Source organism: Gadus chalcogrammus, chromosome 13 (genome assembly GCF_026213295.1).
Source record: "Gadus chalcogrammus isolate NIFS_2021 chromosome 13, NIFS_Gcha_1.0, whole genome shotgun sequence".
Classification (NCBI taxonomy): Eukaryota; Metazoa; Chordata; class Actinopteri; order Gadiformes; family Gadidae; genus Gadus; species Gadus chalcogrammus.
The window spans coordinates 8032519-8048407 of NC_079424.1; the positions used below are offsets into that span (position 1 = coordinate 8032519).

A 15889-nucleotide genomic window follows, 5' to 3' on the forward strand; every position below is an offset into this window, starting at 1 on the left:
ATGTTTATTAAATAAAGGACTATCACTTGAGAAGTAATGTCCTGAAAGACAGCTTGAACGACATCACAGGGTTAACTTTAACAGCCCTGCCACCCGGATGCAGTTACGCACAAAGCATCTGGTGTGCAGAGCCATTAAATCCCATTTCATCCCTGCAAAGCCTGACAGACAGCTGAGGAAGCCAACTGTATCCATCCTCTAGAAGGCATTGGACCAATGGGGCGGCACTAGGGGCGTGAGCTGGAAGCGCTCATCTGTGTTTTGCAGCATCCATGGAGCTGTCATTTGAAACACAAGAAAGGATCCCAGATCTTAGCAAAGGCACCCCAATAAACGAAGAGTGAGCCAGAGCTAGGCTTTCTGGATTAGAGGAGAAGAAAATTGTGGTGTTTTTCCAAGTAAACAGCCTATGTTGAGTGGCGTATATATATTTTTTTCCTACTGGGAGAAAGGACAGAGAAAACCACAGGAAGAGGGGGAAGAATTCCCTCTTCAAATGAAAAAAATTCCCTCTCTTTTGTAGGCTCCTCCTCAAGCTGTTCCCATTGTGCGTAAAGGTATGTATACCTCACTAATCTGATAGGACTCACATGAAAGCAGGGTCACATCAGTAGGATTAGAAGCCCTGTAGCTCACACAAGTCTGCTGTGTGTGTGGCTTTGTGTTTAGCAACACAACACAGAGAAGTGGGACCATAAAAACGATTCCCATAATGATGACTGTCTTTAGGGTTTTGTCCATGTTCTGTGCACAATCTTTTATCGGGGCTTTTAAATGGGACAGTGGTAATGAGTGGGTAAATACCCCCTTGGTTCTGATTGGTTGTTTGCTCAAGTCGCACATGTTCCTCATTAAAAGTGCAGGCGAGCTGTAAGCTCAGAGGTAGGCAGGGCGGATCATGTGTCCTGTGACACTACAAAGGGCTTTGATAACAGGATATGTAGAAATTATACATGAAGAAAGATTCACTTATACAATTTACCCTACTGGAAATATTCCTTAAAGACAATACCTCTTAACAGGCACACCTATACCTATTCCATTTTGAATGGCCAATGCAGCTATTGTTTTATATTTCTACAAGTGTTGTTTCAGTGCATGTTTCAGTGGTTAGATGGCCGGGTCGTCGAGTTGAACGTTTGAAAGCGGATTCACAGTTTGGATGGCTGGGTGGCATCCATTTCTTAACGTCGGTTCAGCCTTCAGCAACTGTTACCCACATCCTGCCCACAACATACCACATAACTGCTGGCATATTCAGTTTGGGGTATCAGTGGGATGAAATTAGGGGTGGGCTACCGTAACAAAAAACACTGTTGTGTGGGCAAATCCTCTACAAATAATTGCCACATTGTTACTTGTACAAATGGATGTTGCGCTCTCATTAGTATCGGGGGCTTATGGAGATACACTGTGTTTTGTGACCCCTGCTTTGAATCGCCTACTTGACAGAGAGTATGTGACTCCAGTATGGTATCTTTTCCTCCAGGGATTACTCCAATCCAAAGACTCCTCCATGCTCCAGGGACCCCCGGCAGCGTAAGGGGGGAGGGGGGGCCTGTGTCTGCAATGACCCACACTGGAGACTGAGAGCTCTCGGAGCGTCTGCATACAGCGTTACTGAACATCGCTTTATCGTCTAACAGCGGAGGTGAGGGGAGGGGGGGGGGGGGGGGGGGGGGGGGGGGGCGGGGGGCGGCGGGGGGGGGGGCGATGACTTCGGCGACCACCAAGGCGACCGCCGGTTTTCTCTCCACGCACGCCACGTCTTCCGCAAACCCGTCTGTCCTCGGGACCACGCACGACCAGGGCGACGTCACCTCCAGGACAACCTCGATGACCATGGTGTCCCTTTCGACCAATGAGACGACGGCCCTCAACGCCACGGGGCTCCCGGGGCCGCTGGTGGAGGGCGCCGGGATGGGGATGGTGCTGCTGCCCTTCGGAATCATCACTGTGATCGCGCTGGCGGTGGTCGTCGTAAGGAGCCGACCCTGCTCGAGTTGAATGGGTTGTTGTCTCAGTTAGGGCTGCTCGATTATGGAAGAAATCATAACCACGATTATTTCGGTCAATATTGAAATTACGATTATTCAAATGATTATTTTTGAGTTTGAAAACATGATGCATTTATTCAGCATTTTTTGTCCGAAAAACACTTTGTAACTGAGCACCTTGAAATCGCCCCTTAAAAAAATATCTTATTTAATTGCACAGCCCTAATCTTAGTTGTGTAAGGTATCGGCTTTAAGGACACTGGGGAGATGGGGAGGATATCTGGTTATGCCCAGTCCTTCTTCTTAGTATGGCGCCTAATCCCAGTCTCCCAGGGCTGCACAGGCCCATATGATTGGGCACCCAACGAACCCTGAGCCAATTTAGTAATCACTGCAACATTTGAAGCAGAAAAAACACAAAAATGGTTGTTTAAAGTAAATCCCAAAGACTTCCCATCAAATAATTCACAGACAATTTTCTTTTTATCTGCACTGCTCTCAGATGCTGTACATTCGGAAGCGGAAGCGGTGAGTCCACCTGGCCTTGACGCTACATTCCCTGTGTATTCCTCAATGACAAGAAGAAGGGTCCGTTTTTACAGTGTCCTGTGTTCTCTGTGTGACAGGCTGGAGAAGCTGAGGCACCAGCTCATGCCCATGTATAACTTTGACCCAGCCGAGGAGCAGGACGACCTGCTGGAGCAGGAGCTACTGGACCAGGGCCGTGACGGAGGCCTGGGCCCCAACAGCAAGGTGAGGACTAACCCAGCCAGAGCCACGCACGGTGTGGGGTTACCAATACATTGGAGTGCCACACTGTGTGAATACAGAGTGCTCACAACGGATTGTATTTCTGTCTTGATGGAAACATAAGGTGTCCCTGAATAGAGGATTATTATAAAAAGTCGAAGACAGTGCTTTGAGTAAGGTTGGGCTAACTAAGATGTTTCCTTTAAAATAATGTCTCTAAGACAGTAGTTACAGGCTGTTGTATCTTCTTACAGCAATGCACACAATATGAAATGGGCTTCTGATTGCCAAGGCAAATTACAGCTGTTTTTTAGTACCCTATACTATAGTAACTTTCTTGCGTATCAATTTTGAGGTTTTACCAATTTAACATCTGATTGTTTGTCCTTTTGTTAGTCTTGGTATTTTTTTATTAAATGTTTTTATTTTTCACGTAAAAAACTGGTATTGATATTTTTGTTTTGCTATTGTTATTGATTATTTTCATATATTTTCTTTTAAGTTTTAACTGACACAATGGTTAAAGAAAAACATGGTAAAGTATTGACTACACTGTGTGTCTTGAACCGGTTTTTGTTCATAAATCCTCCTAAACCCTATCATTACTTTAATGCCACAGCCACAAACTGCACCCATTTTAATAATCCTAACAATTTCATGTATCTAGAGCTGGAACACACACACACACACACACTCACACACACACACACACACACACACACACACACACACACACACACACACACACACACACACACACACACACACACACACACACACACACACTTTATCCCTTTATCTTCTTTCTTAACCTGTGTGTGTACTACTATATTTGGTTTCATTATGTTTCCTTTGTGGTCTTTCAACTCCGATCCTATTAACCCGAAGCACTAAATCCATTGTCATCACTTTTCCATTAACAACCAACTATTTTTGAATTTCCTGAACACTGACCTCTTTTTAAATACCGGCGTGTTAAAATGTTCTCCAATCCCCCCATCATGTTCATTCTAACCGTAGATATTTAACCGCCTTATCGCTGCAGAGAAAGCGTTGTTTCAATTGTGAAATGTCCCCCATCCCCACACCCCCCTTACTCCACAGACCCTCACCACCTCCCACGGCTCCTCCCAGAGGCCCAGTCGACTGGTGTTCACAGACGTGGCCAATGCCCTGAGCGCGTGAGGAGGTCCGCCCAGCTCTGGCACCTCTGGCACCTCTGGCCTACTGGATGTCACGGGGCAGCCCGGCTCCTCCTAGGACCTGTCACTCAGGAGGACCTTGGTGGGAAAATAAAAGGACTGGAAGGAAAGGGATCAGACGATTGGTGCACTGTTGGTGTTTTTAAAGGGTTGTGGCTGGGAGGGGGGGAGTCAAATAACTGGTACTTTCTCACTTCAACCATTCCATCCTAGTTTCAGCTTTATGTTGACTTTCGTTTGCATAAACGTCATCTCGGGGGACTGGTATTTGGGAATAAAAGGGGGGGTGTATTGATCTTGCACTGTTATTAGTTGTTTTGGCGCACACAGACAAAGACACGCCCACCATTTCTGTTGATATTTATGTTGGTGTCATTGTTGATATATCTGTACCTTTTGATATCTGAGTGCACATTTGGCTCCGCGTGTTCATTGGTTGGGGGTGTGTTGGTTTTGCCGTTTTGTGTTAGGGTGCATTTTGTAGACTTGACATCACTTCCTTCATCGGGCACTTCCTCTTCCAATCAGTGTTTGTGATGATGTGTTGACAGACCGTTTTGAGTGCTTTGTCAAAGTGACGCAATAAACCCACTCAAACTCTACTGTTACAGAAGTAATTTGGTAACATTTTATTGGCAATATGGCTGCAGATTAAGACAAAAAAATGCAGTATAGGCTCATAAAATAGGTAACAGGTTGCTTCTGTAAATCGACCTGTATCAGTGGATGATGACACATATAAAATGTGCATAATTATAAAAAGAGTCAAGCACGAAATTAAGGGATAAATTCCTATGTGAAAACGTTTTGATGAAATTCTACTTTTTAATCATTGAAAAGATTACACATCTAGCGTTGTGACATTTCCAACAACACCCGGAGATACTAGCATTGTGAAGTATTTGTATTACTTTGAGCTATTACTTTGAGCTGTCCCTCAATAACAAGATTGATCACATCAAGATTAATTATGCGTATGGTTAAAGGTGAGGTATCGTCATGATACCTAAACACTCTTCTGAGATGCTGTTAACTTGCTTTGGAAGTCTAGTGGAAAAAGCTAAATAAATCAGTTCAAAGGGACCATCAAAAAGTAGCCTACAGTAAATCTATTATTGTTTTAGTCGCAGTTCCCCGAGTAGTGCTCAAGTGAAGATAATGTTAAGTAAAAGTTGATTATTCTGAAATTTGGAGTAGTTTATGGATAGTTCACACATAGGCCTATGCAAAAAAGATTTGCCACATGATGAAAAATGAAAAGTAGTTATTCAGCTTTGAATTGAATTGAATTTTTTTTTAATGGTTTCCCAAAATATTGTATAAATTATTCTGGACTCTGTCCTAAGTGAATTACCTAGTAGGTTCCATCTTTTAAAAACGTTATTTTGCATTGTTATGAATTACAGTGTAAGGAAAACACATAATGACGTATACAATTGCTGTTGTAAGATCTCAAAGAAGTAAAATGAGTACAAATAATGATGAATCTCATTTGAAACAGACTACAAATATCTCATCAAGTGGTGTGAGAATGGCTGATTGGAGGTGAGGACAACCATGCCAGTCTCGTTTGAGGTTCGAACACAGATTTGGTACAAAACAGACCCTGAAATTGACAGTTGGATTTCAATGGGAGTCTAACATTTCACAGGTGTCTGGAAAGGACAAAAAAAAGTTGGTTAACAACCGCTTTCCAGGGATCAGGGTTAAACCTGTTGCAGGCATTTGTGTCATTTCACTGCCGTCACAATCCACGTCGCGACCAGGTTTAACTGGACGCGACCAGGTTTAACTGGACTCAAGTATGGTGCTAGTCTACCAGTCTACTAGTACCAGTCGGATAGGGCAACTAGGCTCCGAACAACACTCCATCACCCAATTAGTGAGCCGTTTCAGAGACTTCTTTGGTAATACAATAATATTTACGCTGCCCACGTAGCACCCAATAGGCCCATATAGCCGGCTTCCTGATTCTGATTTTTTTTTTCCTAAGAGGGCGTCGGATTTGCCAGATTTTGCCAAAACAAACAAAAGATTGAGACATGGGATTGAACCTAACACCCTGCATCGGTAGATTCCTGTGAAATGTGTAAACCATGCAAAGTGAATCTTGGAAGTTAGATGTGTCTGCACACGTTCTTGAGTTAGAGTGTGTAAGTGTGTGTATGTGTGTGTGTGTGTTAATCTGTACTATAAGTGAGGTAGAGTGTGAGGTAAATTGATGTGAGTGTATCAGAGGTCTACATGAGGTCTTTGTGTCAAAGCAATTGGTGAACGTCAAATACAGATCGGAAATGCACAACAAACACATCGCAATAATCATATGGATCAGACCCTCCGACAGTCTCCTGAAAAGTTTTGTACCTGAGGTTAACATGTGTTGGTAAAGAGAAAAAAACACAACGCAAAAGTATAATCCTGAGTGTAGTAAATTAACATGTCAACATATTTGATATGAAAAGTTGCATTCCAAAAGTAAAGGACCATTTGGGAAACCAGAAATTCCTGAATGATTGATCTATGGCAAAGTAAGTAATACATACAATGAGTTAAAGGGGTAGTTCAGAATTTTGGACATAGGGCCTGGTTCCCAAGTTAGCCTTGGTGTTCTTTATCATTGGAGACAGTTTTCAACACATTTCATTCAGTCCTTCTAGTTGCAGAGTTCGCTGGTGGTAGGCTAGCGCACGGCAACGGGTAATGCTAGCCTGCTAATAAAACAGTCTAACCCACTCCACAGTACACCTGAGGTAAATCAATTATAACGCCTGTGTTGATAGCCTAATGTTAGAAATAAAACTAACCTGCCGTGCGCTAGCCTAGCACGAGAAAACTCTGCAACTAGAAGGACTGAATGAAATGTGTTGAAAACTGTCTCCAATGATAAAGAACACCAAGGCTAACTTGGGAATGAGGCCCTATGTCCAAAATTCCGAACTACCCCTTTAAGACAATGTGGATAGTACGCCTAGTGAAAATTGGATAATGCAGTTATAAGCATTGAACAAATAAGTTGTCTTTTTCTTCCCAAGAATGGACACCAACATTTTTGGAATCAAACTTGTCATATGTACTTTCATAACAATTTCTTAAGCACACACAGTAAATATTGTACCAGAATGATGTCAGTGTCAAAAATACTCCATTTTGGCACAGGGGGGCTGGGACTCTTAATATACTACGTTGTCTTAAAATATTAAAAGATTAGTTAAATTATGTAAGGGCCAATCTTTCCTTTTTCATCATCCATCAGTCCATCCCTCATCCCTACACACGCTCAAAACACTAAAAGCTGAATTCACACTTGCGTGCGTGTCCCACATTTTCCAAGACATTATATAGATCTTTGCAGAGGTGTCTGCATTAACATTTCCCTGTCACGATAACATGTAGGGACAGGGGGGCAGCATGGCATTTACGACCAGAAATGTATATGAACCGAAGAGTAAATACAGATGGGAAATGCGCGACTGAGTCGGCTCCATTGAAAATATGTTGAAAAAGTTATATATCCATGTGATAATCGGTAAAATCACTTAAATGCACTGAAAATACAACTGAAAATACAGTGATTTCATCTTGCCCGGTGAGCTATTTATTAATTATCTCGTGTCTGGCTGTCGGAAACAAAACATTGCGCATGTTCCTCGGGCGATCAGTGTTTCCTTGCCGCAAATCTCAGCAGAGAAGGGCGAATCCTTGCTAAATTCTGGGTGAACTGCATGTCTTCGTGTAAGCATAGGTCATCCCCGGTAAAGGGCCGTAATCTTTGTGGATCTTTGCATACGCGCACGACGGAGAAGACACACACACACACACACACACACACACACACACACACACACACACACACACACACACACACACACACACACACACACACACACACACACACACACACACACACACACACACACACACACACACACACACACACACACACACACAAAGCCATATCACCTCCTATGTTAAAAAACAATTTTGTAAAACCACAAACAATGAATTTATGCACATCATTGACTCAACTAAAAAAAAACTAAAAGAAACTCTACGTAAATATCCCAAGATAGAGACGCCACTTTTTTGTAATTCCTCTGAAACCCCCCCGCAGCAGATGTCAGGTCGGATTTTACCCCCATCTGTTTGAGGCCAAACCTTGAGGTAGGTGGAGGAGGAGCTGTCTATTTACTCCACTTCCTCCGCTGCTGGAACCTGAGATGGATGCGTCTCAGAGGGGCCCTCCACGGCCTGGTCTGAAGGGCCCTAGGACAGCAGAGACACAGACTTTGGTTCCTGAGCTGGCTCTCGATTTGGTGTGGCGTGCGTTCTGTGTGTGTGTGTGTGTGTGTGTGTGTGTCTCTCTTTCTCTCTGCTACATCTTGTGTCTGTGCGTGTCTCTCTCTGTATGCTCCCTATCTCTCTCTCTGTTAAATCTTGGGTGGGTCTCTCCCGGCTACAAATTGTGTGTCCGTTTTGCTCTCGCTCGCTCGGCTACACATTGTGTATGTTGTGTGTGTGTCTCTCGCTCTCTACACGTTGTGTCTCCACTCTCTCCCCATGTCGTGTCACTTTCTTTCTCTCGCTCTCTCGCTCTCAGTTTCTAGCCTGTGTAAATTCCACAAGCTGTATCGTAAATCACCCCGTACCACAATGACTGCGAGCATGTTTCTGCGAATCAACAGGTGCCTGCTGGGAAACGGTCCCTGTTCTTAAAGATCTTAGAGCCTGTGAGGCGGAGGACGGTTATGTCAGGAAGCCGAGAACAGGGGACCAGAACAGGTTTCCCCTCTCCACATTGACTCACTCTTCCCTTTTTCATGTGTGCACATCTGAGAAAGCGAGTCTGCCCCAACGGTTTCGGTTCTTGAAGTGCTTTTGAGCCCGTACGAGAGGCGCTGACGGGCGAATGATAGACACACGCAAAGATCATCAAGGGAACTGGCCTCTCTGGGTGGAGATGGTTTGCGTAATGTGTGGATGCGACCGTGTGCAACAAGTGCGTTCAGAACCAAGGGCTTTCAGACACTCTGATGTTAAGGAATAGATGAATGTCACGTGTTCAGGGTTTCATTCAGAGCTCTGCATCACAGTGTGGCTTTTTCCAATATTTTGGGGAATAATATCCAATTGTGTTTTGTTTATAGGACACATAAAAGGATTGTTACGTTGAAAACATGGCAATGAATATGATGTGCATTAATTAAAGCGTAAATGGAAGGGAATTTCAGTTGAAGGACTTGCACCTGTATTAGGAATCTAAAAACAACGGTGTATGATGATACATTACATTATATCTCACCTGCTGTTCCTCTGCTACCACTTGAACTACTTGTTGAGGCTGTGAAAAGATGGGCCACGAGTTTACTGGACATGAAGCACAACGCTGGCCTGCACGGCTGCACATTGATAAAAACATCTGGGGTCATTGCCATTCACTTCTTGTCTCTACGTGTCAAGAGATCGTCTCCTACCCATTTCCTCGGTCGCCCACGAGGCCTCTTCTCCCGCTGTGGCTCTACTTTCTGCGGCGGAGAGAGACGTGTGTGTTTAAAAGGAGAACTTCTGAGAAGGCTTCTTTTGTTAGATGTGTTAAACAGTTCAACGGAATTTACAAAAGGATGTACCGTGTTTTGTTTAAGACGGATACTTGATTTACAAGAAAAAATTAACATGAAAGAAAAATCATGCAGAAAAACCTGAACCACGGTTAGCTGATGTTATGAGTTAACCTGAAACAATGGCTTTCAGAATGAGAAACAAATGAATGAGAGTGACAAATACCGAGACCTGGGGAAATATTGGATTACAAATATGACCTATTTAAAAACAAACTACAAAAAAATAGAAGTGCAAGCTATATGATGACAAAGTCTTTGAGGGACAATGAAATGATAATATATATAATAATAATATAATATAATATAATAGACAAAACATATAAGTATGCATACCCACTGGTGCAACAACTATGGATTTTACAAACTGATTGCAACAAGACCTCCAAATATGCATCTTATTATTGTATTAAAAGTTAAATGTACCTGTAGATTGACTGGAGATCGATAAGGAGATGGTAAGTACAATAAGGAACTTAAAGGTATGATATGGTATGATATGCAATTTCTGCCGCTAGGGGTCGCTGAACCAAAACAACAACAAAATACATAGTTTAATGAAATAGTTTAATGGTGAAGTACCGTGGGATGAAAATCTATCTGGCGTGACACAGGCAGTAATCATGTTCTCGGTGACGAGTGTGTGCGTGTGCGTGTGCGTGTGCGTGTGTGTGTGTGTGAGATATCGGATATTCAACAGATATTCACGCTCTGAATTACAGCGATGTGATACGGGGAACTAAAGACTTGATCCCCGGTATGGGTGTGTCTAGAGGAGGAGACGGACGGGACTCCTCTCCATAGAGCCATCCTTTGGTCAATATATCTACGCAACATGGCATCAAAGTACCCTTTCTTTGACCGCAGCCTAACTACAATTTCTTTCTTAAATCAGCGCGACTCACTTTTCAAAAAGGTTCCCAAAGGATTGAAATGTCTGTGTCTGAGTGTCCCCCACTAGGTTTACAATAGTTAAGTGCAGGAGAACTGAGTGGCCAATGGAGCTGGAGTTTGGGTGCAACGCACATAGACGCATGCATAGAATACAGATTAAACGGACTTTCAACGCATGTGTACATTAGTGGCACTATCGTAGACATTTGTCACACCAGGAAATCACCTACAAAACCAATACATTAGTACTCGTTGAGATTAAAACCACAAAGGAGTTTTTTGGTAGTATTTGGTATTCTATTTTTCAATGTATTGGAAACACTTTAGATCGAGGATTGCGTCGTTCTCTCGGATGGATCTTTATTTTTATTTTTATTACATAACCCGTTAAAGATTTGTGAGTAAAACACTGCATTAGCTTAGTGGCTGGCAAAAGCGTAGCACATCTTTGTAATCACGATTGATATTGAAATATCATATAAATAAATTAGGTATCCCCTGGAGTACTGTTTCGTGTGATTCCCAGGAAATTAGGGAGTAAAGGACATATGATGCCTTTGACATGCGACTAAATGTAATGGACAGTTAACGTAAATAAAACGATGTATTTCTCATGGTTCAAACATTGTTGGAAACAATTTGGACAATGTAAGTATAATACTCAACAAAACTAATAACATAGGTTAAGTCATTTTTGTATATTTAAATGCAGAAATGTTACATACTATACCTTTAATTTAATGCTGCTGTCAAATAATAGCATGACCTGAATTTCCTTATTATGTTAATTCCACAATGTGTGGAGCTTTTTTTAACGTTGCTGCCATGAAAAAAAATCAAGTTCTAAAGCATACTGACAGTCCTCCACTGACAACCGTGTCAGCAGCGACACAAGGCTTTGATTTACATTCAGGATTGGCCCCAGAGTTTCTCCTCTACTCTGCTCCGGTGACCACAGGCTGCATCTGAACGCTACCTCTAAGGCTGGGCTCCAGCTTGAATATACAGTATGCAGCTCCTTTGAGTTACCACGTTATAACTCTTCTTCCACAACCATTGATCAAGATGAGCAACACCGATTTGAAATCAAGATGGCTTTTTTTTGATTGATGAGGTGGCTAAGGCGGCTTTGTTAGTCAAAGCACCCTAACCAACACGGGGTACCTTCAGTGGTGTGCGGGGGCCCTTGTCCTTGCTGCCTTTGGGTCTTCCTCTGGGTCGCTTCGGGACTGGAGGCCCCGCAGGTTCCTATGAAGGAGGGCAAACGGGAGCGGGGCCAGATTACTCAATGTGTAGTCTATGCATAGGAAAACTGCACAGAGGAAAACCCAGTGTGGCAGAGTAGTTTTACACAACTTTACGATGAGAATGTAAAGTTACTAGATTCCTCTTCATAAAAACTGTGGTAGGCTTATCGTAGAAATACACAGATCCGAAAAAAAAAAAAAAGGGGTTGAAAAGGGGTCCCACCTGCGGCAGTTTGCGAGGGCGCCCCCTACCCCTGCGTGGAGGCTCGGCACATGACTGGCCGTCGCCTGGCTGGAGGGAGGGCTCTTCAGTCCCAGTGTTACTCATGGTGTCCACTAGCTGCGGGGAGTGTGGGCATCGAGGCCCCACCCAAAGGCCTCGAGGGCGGGGTAACAACTGATTACACTCCGGTGGAACCTGGGAACAGGGCACAAGGAAGGGTAAGCAAGGTTATTAGTTTATTATTTTTAAGATCATTCTTCACATAATGCCCACCTCTGCATTTTTGGGGGTATTCAATACAGTTATTTCCGATCCATCTATCAACCAATGATTTAAGGCGTCACGGAAAATCTGTGCAGTATACCATTTGCTGGGCAAGCGTGAGAACTGCTTATGTATAGCCTATATATACATGTCTTGGCACAAGTCGCTTCAGGTTCATCTGTACACAGACAGGGGTTTGGCAAACGCAGGGAAACATGAGAATGCTCTGCAGTGACTAAAAGTAGCACAGATATTCACAACTCAATATACCATCCAAAACAGAGATCCAGGCTATAGCAGTCCCATCCTCTTATCCGGTCTCTGCCGGTTATCCGGCCAACTGCTTGTTTACGACGGCATAGGATGTCACGGAAAACTGTTAAGCCAAATTGATGCTCCAACATTGATGAACCATTTGTAGATCAAACATCCAAGAGCTTTCGGCTGTCTTGCTCCTAAAGAATGCGCAGAGCAGTAATTGCCGACGGCCAAGCCCGCTGCATTGAAGCAGGAAGTCCTCTGAGATGTATGCACAGTCGCCGAAAACAAGACGATCCTTAATAAACGTGTAAGGAAAGGAGTCCCACAAACGCCCCAGCAACTCTGCAACGAGACACCGTCCACTGACCTAAAGAGTCTGTAGCCAATGAAGAACGGGACTCAATGCTATTTTTCCACAAGGGCGAATTAGAAAAATATAAACTTTCTTTAAAGCGTTCGCAGCTTGTTGTGTTCAACATTTCTCGGGAGTGTGTGCACTACGTTCCGACTGTCACATTCAGCACCAAAACAAGAGCCAGCCATCAAGGTACAGGCGAAACGTGCACTCACCACATCCCCAGAGCAAGCGCGTTCACTTAAATGTACTTTTATTGCACTGAGATAAATCGTCCATAATATAACCGTCTTTAATCTCGAACATATCCATTTAGGTTTAACCATAACACAAAAAATAAAGGATACAGGTGCAAAAGTTCTATATGCAACTGTTAACTCATATGGCATCCAAGTCCAGTAAGAAGGGATATAAACACAATCACATGTTAACTTACCTTTGTACAACAAGATGTGGTTTGTCGTGTTTGCACCTGGAAGTTCAAGCAGTCATCCTATGGCTTCTGGAAGTGAAGTATCGAACTTGTGGGAGACAGGCAATGTCTCTTTTCTCCCTTCTTTGATCGGGAATGTTGGTGATCTCCAGACGGGTAGTCACAAACCCCCCAGCTGAAGTATAATAGGGCTTGTAACAGAGCAGTATGCATTGCATACTTTCTCTATTAAAGCATGTTTCAAGAGGGATCGGCAAAGGAGGGGTTAAACTCGAGCCCGCCCCTCACACACATTGGACCACCCATTCAACAGCCAGTTCATAAAATACGAATATTTGCATTGACTTACATAGGTTACTGTCCCATAGTAATGTTTAACGACCCGGGTGGAGCATACATTTTTGCTTTCGTTTTGATTTTGTTTTTGTTATTGATGTTAGTGTACATACAAATAAATATATGAAAAAACAAGCACATGTTAGAATTCCCCCAGTTTGGATGGGGACCCTAGATATTTACCTCTGATATGGTTTTCCCCGTTAAAAAAATGTGGTTTTCTCAGCAAAACTAGTCATATCAATAAAGATAAGGACGAACTTTTTGTCACGCAATTACTAATTTATTCAACATTTTAGTCACCTTTACCAGAACCTGTATACAGCTGTAATTTTCAGTTCGAATTCACAGTCATACGTGTATTTGGTGTGCCATCTGCTTTAAATATTACTACCATAAAGGTTAGTAATTGCAATGAGATACAATCAAGATGCTATAATCTGACACTAAAAAGTAACAGACTATTTGATATCAGTCAGGACATAGCAATCGTTAAAATGCAACCATCATGCCACCGAATCTTTACATCTGAAGCAGCAAAATAAAGCTCTTGTGTTTAACTTATGTGTGAAGGGGAAGATTCAGAAGAGAGAGAGAGAGAGAGAGAGAGAGAGAGAGAGAGAGAGAGAGAGAGAGAGAGAGAGAGAGAGAGAGAGAGAGAGAGAGAGAGAGAGAGAGAGAGAGAGAGAGAGTGAAAGTCAACTAGAGGGAGAAGGGCGAGAGACTGAGGGAGCGAGTAGTAGAGAGTCAGAGAGAGACAGAAGGAAGGACAGAGAGAGAGAGTTCAGCGGCCTGTAGCCGGCTGTGTGTCTGAGGTTCTGTTGGACTCTGATCTTGAGGTTTATTTAAGCTGAATTCCAACGGGCTCATCAGGACCGGGGTACAGAAATCCTCCTATAGAATAGACAGGAATGTGCAGCGCGTACAGTTCTGCATAAGGCACAATGGCATGTCTTTAGAGGGGGGAGGCATCAACAGACAGCCAGAGGAGGGATTTCTTCAGTGGCTGGGGGCAAAGAAGGTATTTCAGATCTCCATTCAACACCAGAGAGAGAGAGAGAGAGGGAGAGAGGGAGAGAGAGAGGGAGGGAGAGGGGGAGAGAGAGACTGAGACTGGGAGAGAGATTGTGAGAAAGAGGGAGATAAAGGGAGGGGGAGAGAGAGAGAGAGGGAGAGAGACTGAGACTGGGAGAGAGATTGACATGGAGAGAGATATGGAGATAGAGTGAGAGAAAGAGGGAGAGACAGGGAGAGGCAGAGAGAGAGAGACAGAGTGAGTGAGCGAGAGGCATACTGTTTTTGCAGTGAGGGTTGAGAGAATATTTTCAGGGTACATTGGAAGTTTAAAAGAACCTCCCTTCCCTGAACTGCTATATGAATTTGACACTATGGTAATTAGTCATTCTGTTCTCTGAAATATGGGGAATTAGTACAACTACCCGTATTTTTTAATGAGAGCACAACCTCTTCACATTTCCTGTAAGCCCAAAGAATACAGCAGATGGAAATGAGTCTGCCTACAGTCTACAGTTGTTATAGCCTTCAAATGAAAATACATTGTGTCAAAACTTAGATATACATAAAGGCAAATATTAATACATCCATTATTGTTGAAGTAAGTTCTGCGTTAAGCCAACCATTGCAGATTTCATTGGGAATGTGTTAATATATTAAGAGCTAAAATAATGACTACCATACATTTAATTGCAGCCAGACTCCTCATTTGTGCTATTGAAAAGCTCCCTATGTGTCTAATGCTACACATTTTGCAAATATACACAAACCTTAAATGTTTCTTTTTGTAGCTTAATGCTTAGGAATAATAAAAGATACAGGTTGTTTAACACGACATAGGAGACGAAGCAGGCAGCCGATGGACAGGTGTTCTCGGGCGTCAGCCCCATGTGTGTGTGGGTGTGTGTGTGGGTGTGTGTGTGTGTGTGTGGGTGTGTGTCAGTCCCACCCGGGGCGACGCCTGGGTCGTCTCTAGGTCATGCCCATGACCTTCTTGATCCAGTCCACGTAGACCGACACCCTGATGAAGATGTTGGGCTGGCCCGGATGCCCGCATCGCCTCATGGGGATGATGACACCCTCCAGCACCCAGCAGTCGCTGTTCTGACACGCCAAGGGGCCTCCGTAGTCCCTCTGCCATGCACACACACACACACACACACACACACACACACACACACACACACACACACACACACACACACACACACACACACACACACACACACACACACACACACACGCATGAACACAGGTATGAGCGCACGCATGCAAGCACATGCACACGTGCAAACACG

At 43.5% G+C, this 15889-nt stretch overlaps 2 protein-coding genes across 2 annotated transcripts in view; one reads left to right on the plus strand and one right to left on the minus strand.

The window, feature by feature from the left end:
- Nucleotides 1-1713: 1713 nt before the first annotated feature.
- On the plus strand, nt 1714-5207 carry LOC130402344 (uncharacterized protein C3orf18 homolog). Its single transcript, XM_056606495.1, has 4 exons — nt 1714-1980; nt 2500-2525; nt 2624-2750; nt 3852-5207. Exons 1-4 carry the CDS (start codon nt 1714-1716, stop codon nt 3930-3932), a joined length of 501 nt encoding a protein of 166 aa, XP_056462470.1. The 3' UTR covers nt 3933-5207.
- A 9004-nt stretch (nt 5208-14211) lies between these two features.
- mst1 (macrophage stimulating 1) overlaps nt 14212-15889 on the minus strand; it is a 13541-nt gene continuing 11863 nt past the window's right edge. The window contains exon 18 of the mRNA XM_056605391.1: nt 14212-15725. Coding sequence (XP_056461366.1) covers nt 15564-15725 — 162 coding nt within the window. The 3' untranslated portion in view covers nt 14212-15563. The remainder of the gene's footprint in view (nt 15726-15889) is intronic.

Coding starts and splice junctions, on each gene's coding strand:
- LOC130402344 (XM_056606495.1), top strand. CDS start 1,714: ATGACTTCGGCGACCACCAAGGCGACCGCCGGTTTTCTCTCCACGCAC. Junction 1,981..2,499: donor TCGCGCTGGCGGTGGTCGTC/GTAAGGAGCCGA, acceptor CACTGCTCTCAG/ATGCTGTACATTCGGAAGCG. Junction 2,751..3,851: donor GCCTGGGCCCCAACAGCAAG/GTGAGGACTAAC, acceptor CTTACTCCACAG/ACCCTCACCACCTCCCACGG.